Below are 12,665 nucleotides of genomic sequence, written 5' to 3' on the forward strand. Positions count from 1 at the left end.
TGCACATACAGCAAGCTTCTGAAGTCATTTTCTGTACTTCATCTAAGTGGGAGTGAAAAGACTTCAAATGTGAAAAGTAAATAGCTGAACATTTTTTCCTGTGAGAATAAATATTTCTTGTTTTTTTTTTTTTATAACAAGAAAACTTACCTAAACAATCTCACATCAGAAATGATAAAAGTAGTGCTTCTGTCAGGTTTTTAGTAAATGAGGTACAACTATTGAAAGAATACATCGCTCCACAGTGCATGCAATCATGTGTGACCTTTTATTTGCATTAGGTCATTTCGTTGTTATTTTGTTTTCCTTTCTTCTTTGGTAGTAGTTCTTGAATATCTAAGAACATGTTGCATGACGCTTTCAAGTAGTTATTTTATTACCATTTCTCATTATTTTTATTGAAGAGGTACGGATGTTTTTCTTATGGTCTGTTTATTGACTTTTTGTGTCCAGTTACTTTTCAAAGATTACTTTATTTCAGTGTGTGTTTTTGATGTTTACAACTCTGCACAAATGATAAACCATCAAGCTTTCAAAAATTAACGTAGCTGAATTGCTGCCTCTGTTCTGAGGATTTGAGAGATTGAAGCATTGAGCTTAAAGGACTTTTATAAAAGAATGTCGCTTGTATAACTTGTGCAAAGAGCTTTACAGAAAAGTCCTCAGGGAGGGATTTTAGTCCTCTATTGAGAATGATATGTTCTGTCCCCTTTCAATCCAGATAAGTGCATGTTTTCAAAACCAGTTTTTAGAATGGAACTTCGATTGTTGCAAAACTGGTAGATTTCATTACTTTTGTGTCTTAACTAAGTGTTGTGTTTTATATGCATGCTTGTATGTGTGTATCTGGATGATTTGATGAGCCATGTTAATCCTAGTGGGCTAACCTAGCTGTAGAGTCTGGCAACTTGTGAAAAATACATTGCATTAGGAAATAATTTACTCCAAAACTCCAATAATTTTTTCACTCTAAATGTTGAAATCCAGTCAGTTTTAATTTTATTAGCTTTTCAGATGTATATATATATATATATATATATATTTTTTTTTTTTTTTTTTTTTTTTTCTAGACGGTTGCTGTTGTTTGTCAGGGGATGCTTCTCTAAGCAAGGATCTTGGGGGACTAGAAGGGGAAACAGCAGCAGGCATTAAATATGAAGGATAGTCTCTTATGGACTGTAACTCAATGTGTGATAGTTTTTGCCACCAATTTCAAGTTCAGAAGTTAGACTGAATAGTAGGCAGTCTGGTGGTGGGGAAAGAGAAGGAATATGGAAGTGATGGCCATATGTCAAAAACTTTAAATGTTGAGGCAGTTTTTGCTTGGCATTTTCATTAAAACAGCACGGAACCATTCAGAAGTCTCTTCAGTCTTTTTCAAACTCCAAGACAGAAAGCAAATCCAAACCCTCTAAATGCCTTCTTTCTTGTGCAAAGCCATATACCTAAATCTAGCTGGGCATGTCTGGAGAAGTGCCACTTGTTTCCCCAGTGGCCTCAACAACTTAAGGCAAACACTTAAAGGGTGAAACTGTCTGCTCCCAGTTTCACCTTCCAGAAGGCACCCAGTCACACTGTGGCTGTCATTCATACTCCTACCTGCAAAACAGCAAGTTGGAGATGAGGATGATAAGCTTACCCTAAGTGGCTTACAGCTGTCATCAAGAACGTCTTCTGTTAAGCAGCACCTTTTTTACCACTTGAAGGACAAGTTGGGGTTTTTTTTGGCCCAGCAAAAGACAAAAACTTTCATTAACTAATTGCATAAAAGATCTGTTAATTCCTTTTCAAGTATATTATTGCTATATAGCTCTTTATCACAGTTTTACAATTGGGCAGCTATAATAGGCTTCTCATTATGCTTTTATGTGATTGTGGTACAGAGTAGTTGAAACTGTAACAAAATATGAACACGCATATTCAAGTGGAGAAAGCTACTGTAAATGTTGGTAATTGTGGTCTTTAAGGAAAGCTTAGCAGGTAGATAATAACTTTAGATTAGGTGTAAGTTACCCAGTTTTGAAAAGTAAAACTTGCACCATAGTTGTGTTCCTCTTCCTCTCTGCAGGGCTTTTCCTTTCAAACAGGTGATGGTCTTGATCACTGAATTACCTTTGCCACCTTTATAGAAGAAATTCAGGGTCTCTAGTATTGTTTCCTATTGAAAGAGAATCAACGCATAGAGTAGTTTTTCCCCATCTACTCCTCACGACATTTGTGGCTCTGTATAAGCAAACACCAGTGTTATCAGTGGGAGTCTCCTTGGTGGTGCTCATCAGGAGACCTGTTAAATCCCTGCCTCCCATCTGTTCCTAGAACTAATCAGATGCTGCTGTTTGCTTACTTACAATTTATTCTGCAGCTGCTAAGACAACTTTCCAGTGTTCAGTTGGTATATCCTGAAGACAAATAGAGATGATTGTAATCAATTTACTGTTGCCAGCTCCCTGGGACTTGGTGTGTTTTTCAGTTAGAAGTTAGGGTATAAAGGTTGTCTTTAATTTGTTTAAACTCACCTGCTTGTAGCTGGAGGGTAGAGATACTTGCACAAGCAATCCTATCACAAATATACTTCTTGTGTGGAAACAAGGAACAAACAGCCCTTAGAGTGACAGCCTAACTCAGCATGAGAACAACAGATGTAATTTCCCCTTGTTTGTCAAATGGTTTAAAGGACTAAATCTTGAAAACATCACTCTAAGACATTAAAAGCAAAAAGTGCAAGGAAAAAAATCTACCTCATTGTTTTAAAGTTGATCTTGTTTTGTGATGCTCTTCGTTTTTTATTCAGTTTGCTTCAGTGTGAATTGGACACCAAATTTAAGTTGTTCAAAGCATTTAGGTGTTAGTACTCTTGTACTTGCAACTCATTGGGCAAAAGTTTATTTGGCTGTTCTAGGTTAATGGTGATGCTAATGACTGTTAGACTCCACATTTTAAGTGTCAAATACGGTACTTTCAGGGAGCTGTACATTTCGAAAATTCAGTCTGTGATGACCTTGATCCACAAAGCTGAGATGTATGTAAATGAGTTCTGATATATACCCCCTTTTAGAGATTTAGGAAGACTTCACTCCAGCCTCCTGGCAAAAATTATTTTGGCACCTCTGAATCAGGCCTGTTGGTTATATGGGGAAGAAAGTTTTTGTTGGTTTTTCTTAGCTCGCTGTTAGTGCATATCAGCTGGGTTGCTCCCAAACGCTGCCTCGGTGCTGTTAACTGTGGACACACAATTGTTTCCCATGGGTGATGCAGATATAAGCTTCCCCATGTTAGAGGCAAAGATAAGAGCATTAAACCATACTCGCCTTTAGGGCAAGTGACATGGGATAGGTAAGACATGGCAATTTAGTGTTGTGGGTCATCAGTCTTTTAGCTGTGTCCTCTTGAGACTACTTCATCTCTGGGGCCTCACCTCTAAGGTCTGTGTCTGGCCCACAGGGCCATATTACATAGTGACATTTACTTCTCAGGTGCCTGCAACTGTACAGATGAGTTCCAGGGAACTGATTGTATGCATAATACTGATTTATTGGCCTACAATTTCAGAGCTTGCTTTCTGTGGTATGGGTGCAATTTTGTGCAACACTCTTGTTCTTCTGAGAAGTTGTATGATCTTTGTCTTAACCTACAGTAGAAGAGTTTCTCCAGACTCAGCCATGCTTGTGCCTATGAGCCTGACCTAGTAAAGCCTGAGACCACAAAAAAAGAATTCGTTGTCTTCCAAGAGTAGCTTTGAACATTAATCACATTGAGCACGATGCCTGAAGAAGAAAGGAAGCAAAGAGTTTACAATTATTGCATCCAGTTTAATGGTAGCTCTGTGCTTTTTCTTCATTGTTAAATTACAAGCTTAATGATAATGCGTGTGCTATAATGGAGGTCTCTGTAGGGTATTTTGTGTCTCTGTATAATCTGTACCAACACAGAATGGAACTATTAATCACAGAGAGCTCTGGCAGTAGTACATTGTGTAAGGACACTTACCCAGAGAGCCTGCTGGGTTTGAGAATCCTATATTTCTATAGAAATGCCCCTTAGTGAGTTAGCAGAATTTAGGAGGGCAATTTGAGAAGTGAAAAAGAGCATTGAGGACAGATTAGGCAATTATATTTTCATAGGGTGAGATTAAGATTGGCCCTTCTTTTCATGGGGCTCAGCATGGAGTAGATTAAAGACAGATTCAGAGTTTATGGCTATTAAAAATGATGGATCTCTACCTTTAAAAATGCAAATTAATCTCAAGTTTATTACAGCCTGTCACTTCAATGAATGTTTTAGAGACTGAGCCCCGTAAATTCCAGATGCAGTTTTGTTGCTGTAGACACCAAGCCACCAAGCTAAGGCTAATGAATGCTGAGATGTGAGAAGACCCAAATTCACTTGTAACATCAAGATTATTGCTGTGGTCGAAGGTTTTTATAACGAACTACTGTGGGAACTAGTTGAATGTTTTGGTTTGTGATGCTCATTATAATACAATATGTTGCATCAGAATATAAAAGAAATGTCTAGTTTGATATAAAATATAACTTTAAGGTCTTTTTTGGTTTTACTTCACCCTGATCAATGTTTAAACAGTATTTAAAAAGAAAAAAAAAAAAAAGTAAAGAAATTTCACAAGGCAAAAGGAATATATTGACAAGCTAAATTTGCATTAGGCAATACTGGGAAAAGCAAGGCAAGGGTCAATGCAGCCAGGTCAATGTGTAGTACATTTTCAAAACAGGCTAGTAGTGCAAAAAGTTGGCTCTTTTACTGTTGTAAATTGAAAATTATCATTAGCAATTTTTTTAACAAAGAATTAATGATCAAATGTACTTACTGTATTCTGTGGCTTCATGTAACACTGAGATGACTGTAGCTGCTGAGCTTGGTATCTGCAGGCGAGGCACTTGTAACCTTTTGTGATGTTTTTACAAAACCTCTTTCTTTGACTCGATTCTCTGTAAGAAACTTTTCTTTCTTTCTAGCTAGACTGGCAGACCATGGACGGTGTTTTAGTAATTCATCTATCTTGTAATTAGAAGATGAAATACCTTATGTGTGGAAAGAACTTGGGACCTGAACAACTCTGTCAAAGTCTATACGTAGGAGGGGCAACTGCTCTCCTAGTGCAGAAGTTTTCATATCATTCCTAATAGGGAATGTGGCATATGTGCACATAAATATCAACATTTATTTGGTAACAATTTGCTGTTATGCCACAGGCAGTAACACAAATTAAACGTTGAGATATGTGCATTCCTCTAGGAATTCCTACTGAAATGGAGTCAGAATAAAATGCAAAACACTGAATGATTGTATGTTTTTGATCTCTAAAGGACAGTGTCAAGATTTTCCTGGTATGTAGTAGTGAGGAGATAATACTAATGCTTCTGCAACATATAGGTATTTGTGAAGTGTTTGAACTAACATCTTGCTTGTATGGTGCATGTTCAGCTCGCCGCCTACAGCTCAGTCCATGGGAGAGCAGCATCGTTAGCAGGCTTCTGACGCCCACTCACTCATTCCTGGCCCGAAGTAAAAGCACGGCTGCATTGTCTGGAGATGCAGGTAAACCTGTGAGAACAGAGGCTTTATGTCTCAGCCACTTGTTTTTCCAGATTCCCTGTGGGATGCTGTAAAGTTATTGATCTAATTATGAGTGTACAGTAGCATCCCAGAATGAGCTTGAATGGCAATGATTATGTTGCGTGACAGCATGAAAGCTTGTTTGTACACTTGTTTGCTGTGCCTCTTTCTCCCACCACCTTTCTTAATTTCTTTTGCCTCGTAATCAATGCAATAAATCAATGCAGCACACACAGGGCAACAATGCCACGCTGTCCGTGGCTGTTTAAGGAAATACCCACAATGCTGTAAAGAGCTGATTCAGCACACCCAATGCTTAGACTGTGAGCTGCTTCCTGCAAAAAACAGTTTCACTCTGTACCAGAGCAATTCCCACGTTGGAACACGTTAGACTTGCAGAGAGATAAGCTCTGTTTGCAGTGGATCTAATAGCACATGAAGTTAAATGTGCAGGTTTAATGAGGTTACAGTAATTATAAAGTTCTCTGATGCACTCCCAAGGGGAAACCTTCTGTGCAGAAATGTAAAAATATTGCTAGGTGGTCACTTAAAGCCCAGGCAAAACTGTATTCCAAAGACTACTAGGCAATACTTCCTTATAGCGTGCTTTAGGTGGGTGACAGCTGCCTCTTCTTTTATAGTAATTTTTTTATGGTCGTGCATGTGGGACTTTACCATTACAATAGCATGTTGCCGTACATGCTGAATGTTTAAGTCTAGGCAGGTCTTTCCTGTCTGATATGGACAGGATTTTTATTCTAATTAAAGGATGTAGAATGTAAGAAGGAATAGAGATCTGCTAAGATTACTTTTAAAGAAGCTTTCACTTAAGAACTCTTATAACTAATTAGGCTACAGTATATTTCCGCAAGGGTAGTGCTGTAGGAGCACAAATGTGGCTGATGTTTTGCAAACAGTGAATTAACAAGTGCAAAATTCCTTTTCACTATTCACAAACAAAGCTTGTAAAATGAATACTTAATGTTATCTAGCCAGCAGGTTATTGGAAATTCAGCTCTTCATTGAGGAATAGTTCAGAAAGCAGTGACTTAATTTTGTGACCGGTTACTGGAGCAAGCATGAAGGTTTGGTTTTTTTTTTTTTGTGTGACTGCTATTGCTCATGTTGTGCAATGAGCTCTAAACTGAGTAGAATATTGAGAAAGATGGCAAATAGCAGGAATGATTGATTTGTTGGTCGTCAGTCTGAGGTAATTCCCCTGAAGTGCCTTCTCTGTGCCAACTGGAACTGTACCACCCAGAAGAATGATCCAACTGCTCATTGTTTTACAGGTATTATTCTTTGAGAGCAATAACTGCAGTCCCTTCATGCAGGGCACTTCCTGGAGATTAATGATCAGGTGGTAGTGATGGCCCACAGCTGTGCTCTGAGCATTCAGCTCATCCCAACCTGTCATTATTCCCTGGAAAATTACCCTGCCCTCTGGCTGTAAAGACAAATTACAACGCAAAAAATCGAAATTGATATGGATTCGTGTCCTCAAATTTTAAGTGAGCTATTAGGGACATCCAGCATAAGAGTATGTCTGGATCTTTTTCTAAATAGCTTTCCAAAACCAAAATGTTTTTTAAATGACTAAAAGCTTCTCTGAATAGATGTAATCCTGTTGATACAGGCGTCGCTGAGAGTGCTTCCTAAAGCATTGTTTGGCAACATCTGAAATGGAAATGAACTGCTTCTCTTAATACTTATGATGTCATCCTTGGTGATAACCAGATAATTGGTGTGCAGCAAGACAATTGATTCACAGAGGGTGGGAACCACATGAATTATAAGCTGTTTAAAACATATGTTGTGCCACTTCCTCCTGTCTGGTTTAGACATGCTTAACAACAAAAAAACACAACACACAAACAGAACAAATAATGACAAAAAAGCCCTGTTTTCTTGTTTCTTGATTTTTTTTTTTTTAAGTCAGTCATCTTATAATATCTCATTAAACATACACCCCTGTAAATGATGAAGCAAACATGAGTGCCCTTGCTGTAACACTTACATGAGACTCTCTTTGTTCCTAATATTAATCTCTCAGTGCAGGAGAATTTGCAGTGTTAATACTGTTAAGTCTATGAGCTCTTCCTGTAGCAGCAGCTGTACTGTTCTAAGACTGGAAGAATTAACTATATGTAGAACTGCATTCTCTCAAGTGTGCTCAGAGAGGGATTTACAGGCAAGGAAACTGAGGATGTAATTCTCTTTTCCTTAAAAAAAAACCAAAACCAAACAAACAAAACCCCCACAAACAGACAAAAAACCAAAACACAAACAAAATAAAACAAAACAACAACAACAACAAAACAAAACAAAAGGGGGGGGGGAAATAGGGAAGATACCATGTAGAAGCTCTGCTTTTCCTTCAAGTAACATGCTGAAAAATAATTATGCTAAGACTATATTAAATGACCAGGAAACACAAACAGGAGCAGACAAATAAAACTCTGCAATAATAATTGTTTTCCCCAGCCTTCTCCTTCAGTTAAATCAAGAGAAAGTCCAAGAGTGCTTTGCTGCAGGAAGTACCTCATTATACATTTTACAGTGTTACAGTTCTCTTTGAATATGTGATCACAACACCATATACATGATAACCTGCCATTGGCAGGAAATCTTTTGGTAATCATCTTTGTCCTTGTGCAAACCGAGCCATCCTGATTACTTGTACAAATATTAATTTCCAAGCTGATTTGTTGTGAGTCTGCTTTCTGAAATGGGTAAAATAGTTTGCTGTTGAGAAAGTATTCAAGTCAGATGTTATTCTGGTGTTATCAAGAAATATTGAAAGTTCTTAAATGGATTGGCTTCAATTATTCCTAAAAGGGGGATTTTTAAAAAAAAACCACATCACGTGCTAAAAATTGTAGACAGCAATTTCATTTCCTTCCTAGATGAAACTGTTTTGTGTTGTTAATGTGTTTTGATCTTTGTGTATGTCTCCTTTCATTTTCCTCTGCTTCCAAGACCAATTAATAGACATTCTGATTTTACTTTGTTTTCTATTCTGAATGTGATTAAAACTCGTCAATGCATATACTAAGCTAGTCAGTCAGACCAGTCATTGTGTCCACTGCTTTTCCAGAGCCACCAGTTGTATAAAAACTTAACAGAAAAACTGTTACTTTCTACTACCTGGTTATGTGGCATACTTAATTTATTTAAAAGAAATTATTAGTTTACAAAATGGAAAAGTACACAAGTGCCTATTGAAATTGTATCATTGCTTTATGTGTGGACAAACTAAAGTATCAAATGATGGTTCTGACTTGAGAATTAGTCATTCCTCTTTGTATTAATACCTTCTTTCTTTTCTGTCTTTCTCTGTTGTTTCTGTTCCTGCTGGCTTTCCTCTGTCTGTTCTCCAATGCTGCTCTGTAATTAAAATTAATAAATAACAAAACCAACCAACACCGTAGTTATCCCCATTTGTCCCCGTTCAGCATCTTGCAGCCCCATCAGTCCTCTGTCCTACAAGGCCATGAGCTGCAGGAATCCAGGAGACCGAGCAAAACTTTATGCCTCTACCGATGCTGTTGGACGCAGGAGAACAACGCATCTTGCAGGGGTAAGCGCACCGGTCATACGTGAGGTGCTGCCTCGTGCCCTGACCACCTGCTTGCATTGCTTGTTAGGCCAGGAATAGTTGCAAGTATACTTGATTAAGTCTGATCCTCCCCTCTGTGCTGTCCCCACCTTCTCCATTTTCAAAATATCACAGTATCACAGTATGTAAGTTTGGGATTGGAAGGGACCTCAAAAGATCATCTAGTCCAGTCCCCCTGCCAGAACAGGAACGCCTAGGTGAGGTCACACAGGAACATGTCCAGGTGGGTTTTGAATGTCTCCAGAGAAGGAGACCCCACAACCTCCCTGGGCAGCCTGTTCCAGTGTCTGTCACCCTCACTGAGAAGAAGTTTCTTCTCAAATTTAAGTGGAACCTCTTGTGTTCCAGCTTGATCCCATTACCCCTTGTCCTATCATTGTTTGCCACCGAGAAGAGCCTGGCTCCATCCTCGTGGCACTCACCCTGTATATATTTATAAACATTAATAAGGTCCCCCCTCAGTCTCCTCTTCTCCAAACTAAAGAGACCCAGCTCCCTCAGCCTTTCTTCATAAGGGAGGTGCTCCACTCCATCATCTTTGTTGCCCTATGCTGGACCCTCTCCAGCAGTTCCCTGTCCTTCTTGAACGGAGGGGCCCAGAACTGGACACAATATTCCAGATGTGGTCTCACCAGGGCGGAGTAGAGAGGAAGGAGGACCTCTCTCGATCCTACTAACCACCCCGCTTCTAATACACCCCAGGATGCCATTGGCCTTCCTGGCCACAAGGGCACAGTGCTGGCTCATGGTCATCCTGTTGTCCACCAGGACTCCCATAGTTTTCATAGTTGACTGGATTTTAACTGAAGTATCGCTACGTGGTCACAGGGCCTGATTATTCACCAAAGAATGCACACGGAAAAACACCCACGTTTGCAGAGTGGCTGCCTTGTCGTCTCGTGAGGCACAGAGGCAGTCACAGTGTGTGCCTAAGAAACCAGGATAGTAAACTTTTCCTCATAGAGAAGGAAGAGGCTGGTTTAGGAACATCGTTTTGTAAGTGAAGCTTTCCACAGATGCCCTGTTTGTTCTGAATGATTTGGTAGCAGCTCTGTGACTGACCTGAGCTTTCAGGGAAAATCAGAACAGTACGATACAGGCAGACTAAATTCATGTTGGCTGTGTTCCAATCCAATAGGATGCAGTCAGCTTCAGCTCAGATACGATTTGCTGGACCTGAGCAGTTATGTTTTTCCTTGTACTCTACAGCCTGAGTTTGTTTAGAGTGCAAATGAAGTAATCTCTGCAAATGGTTGTGCGAGAGGGGCTTGCGTTTTCATTTGCCCTGATGGGCAAACTATCAAGAGGCAGTGCTGCTATTGACATTCTTGTTAGAAGCAGTGTTAATGAAAGTCATATGAATTATAGCCACTACTTAATCTTTCAGGCAGATGGTAGTAAATTGAATTTTAAGTTAAGGCACAGCATCGGGATGTATCTGTAGAGAAATCTCATAGTATGCACATTAGTGTATTGCAATCTCCGGATCTATCAGTTTTGTATCTCTTGGGATTTTTCGTTGTTAGTGTTTTTGTGTTTGGTTTTGTTTTTAATTAAAAAGAAGAAAAGTTGCTACATTTTGGTGAAAAAGACAGTGTAAATATGTTTATACAAAATGACTGAGTTAAGAGCTGTTTCTGGTAGCCTGTGTGGTGTGGAGTATCTTACTTTTTCTGTCAACTTTTACAAGAATTCAGTGTTTTACTTATATTAAGATAAAAATTCTGATGCTCTATTTTTGAGACAAATGAAGTAGATCCAATATAGAGAGATGTTGCTAGTAAGCCAAAATTCTTTTTTTATTGCAATGTGTTTATTCTGCCTGTGTATGCTTTGATAATTCAGATGATTGTCATAATATTAATCAGTAAATATCTGGTAAGTTATACTGCCAAAGAGCAGGCTAATTATTCTTGAGTAATGATTTCAGGATTGAGACCCCCTATTGCTAATATTATGGTTTTGGGAGTTTAAAAATAACTAATTTTAACCTTAATGGCCCCACAGAGCCTGTTGGATTTATGAAGATAAACAAAGGGTTTATGCGCTCATGAAGTTATTTTCAGTTTTTATTTTTCAGTTGTTAGCTTAGTTTTCATTTCAGGAGATGAGCATTGCAGAGCTCTGGGCTGGCGAGGCTAAAGCAGCGTGGAACAGGCACTGCAGGGATTTGTGCTTAAGCCCCAGCCCAAGGAGTGAGTAGCAGCCCCTCTGCATCGTGCTTACTCAGTGGCAGCTCAGTGACCTCTCCAGTGTTCCTGTTCTTCAGACTCCCAGAGTCTGAGCTCATTATTCCAAAGACCTTAAGTATTTCATCTTCCATTTTCACCTAAGTGGAGGAAGTATATATGTTCTAAGTTCTGATACATCCCTTTAAACCAACACTTCTGTGAATACATACTAGAGCTATAACAGAAATATTTTAAAAACTAAAATCCAGAGAAGAGAAATAAAGAAGGAAAAATAGGAAATTGCTACCATGTATTAAGAATCAATGGCAAAAAAGCATGTGCTGTGGAATTACCCAAGAAAAAAAGGATAGCTGTTGTACCACATTTGAGGGCATCTGAGGTGCACACATCTAAGCACGAAAGCAGAAAGCTTGTGCTGTATAGGGACTATGACTAGGTGTGAGCTTAGGGGAGTGTGTGTGTGTGGCAGGAAGAGTGCTTTGCTCTTTGTTCAAATGAAATCCAGGGTTTATGGGGAGTAGCAGAAGGTACAATATGGTAATCAGCAAAGATCAAACCTTAAAAGGTCATTTTTTCCCATGTGAAAATAAGCCTCTGCAAATTAGCCGATTACATCCTAAGAGAGTCAAAAGCATGATTAAGAAGGATCCTTGTTGTAAAATGGATATTTACTGACAAAGATGGTGGCAGATTACAGGAGCACTTGCTAAACAGGCTGTAGAAATGACAGACTCAGCACAGCTTTTTCTCAGCCACATCCTTAACTGAGCTTGCTTTGCTTTCTTTAGCCGTGTGAACTCTGGCTTGACTTTTGTCTTTTTGTTTGCTGAACTATAGACTGACAAAAAGGAAAAGGAGAGAGACCATTTGTCATCCAGCTTCTCAGCCAACTTTAAAGGAGGTCACTTTTCTTCCAACCCCAAAGCTAGATCACCAGCTCCCTCTCCAGTTTGGTAAGCCAAGTACATGCTTAGCTGGGGGTTGAGCTGTAGGCAGCTCTGAATGTTCTATTAGTTAAATGTGAAACAGTGCAAACTTATTTGGTGATGTAGATGTTTTCTCTCTGCAATAACGGAAAGATAGTCTTGCTTTTAGAAAAATATTACTGCTGCTTTGAGGAAGGGGGGAGGAGGATGAGTATGCCTGGTTTCTTCCCTCTTGGCTTGGCTCAGTTCTCACACATCTGGACAGCTGCAAAGAGAAGCTTTTTGCATGCAATCTAATTGGTTGCTCTAAAAGTCCTGCCTTGATAGCAGAGAAAGAGAGATGTTTTTAAATTT

The 12,665-nt window shown here is 39.1% G+C and overlaps 1 protein-coding gene across 6 annotated transcripts in view; it reads left to right on the forward strand.

Annotated features, from left to right (window-relative positions):
* MAP7 (microtubule associated protein 7) overlaps positions 1-12,665 on the forward strand; it is a gene marked incomplete at both ends in the record, with an annotated part of 119,366 nt that overhangs the window by 87,658 nt on the left and 19,043 nt on the right. For 5 of the 6 annotated variants that reach the window (XM_082047913.1, XM_082047914.1, XM_082047912.1 and 2 more), the window contains 3 exons: positions 5,443-5,556; positions 9,030-9,154; positions 12,223-12,338. In XM_082047913.1, coding sequence (XP_081904039.1) covers positions 5,443-5,556; positions 9,030-9,154; positions 12,223-12,338 — 355 coding nt within the window. The remainder of the gene's footprint in view (positions 1-5,442; positions 5,557-9,029; positions 9,155-12,222; positions 12,339-12,665) is intronic. The other variant, XM_082047916.1, reaches the window with a different exon arrangement.

Source organism: Streptopelia decaocto (genome assembly GCF_964273445.1).
Source record: "Streptopelia decaocto genome assembly, chromosome: 3".
NCBI lineage: Eukaryota > Metazoa > Chordata > Aves > Columbiformes > Columbidae > Streptopelia > Streptopelia decaocto.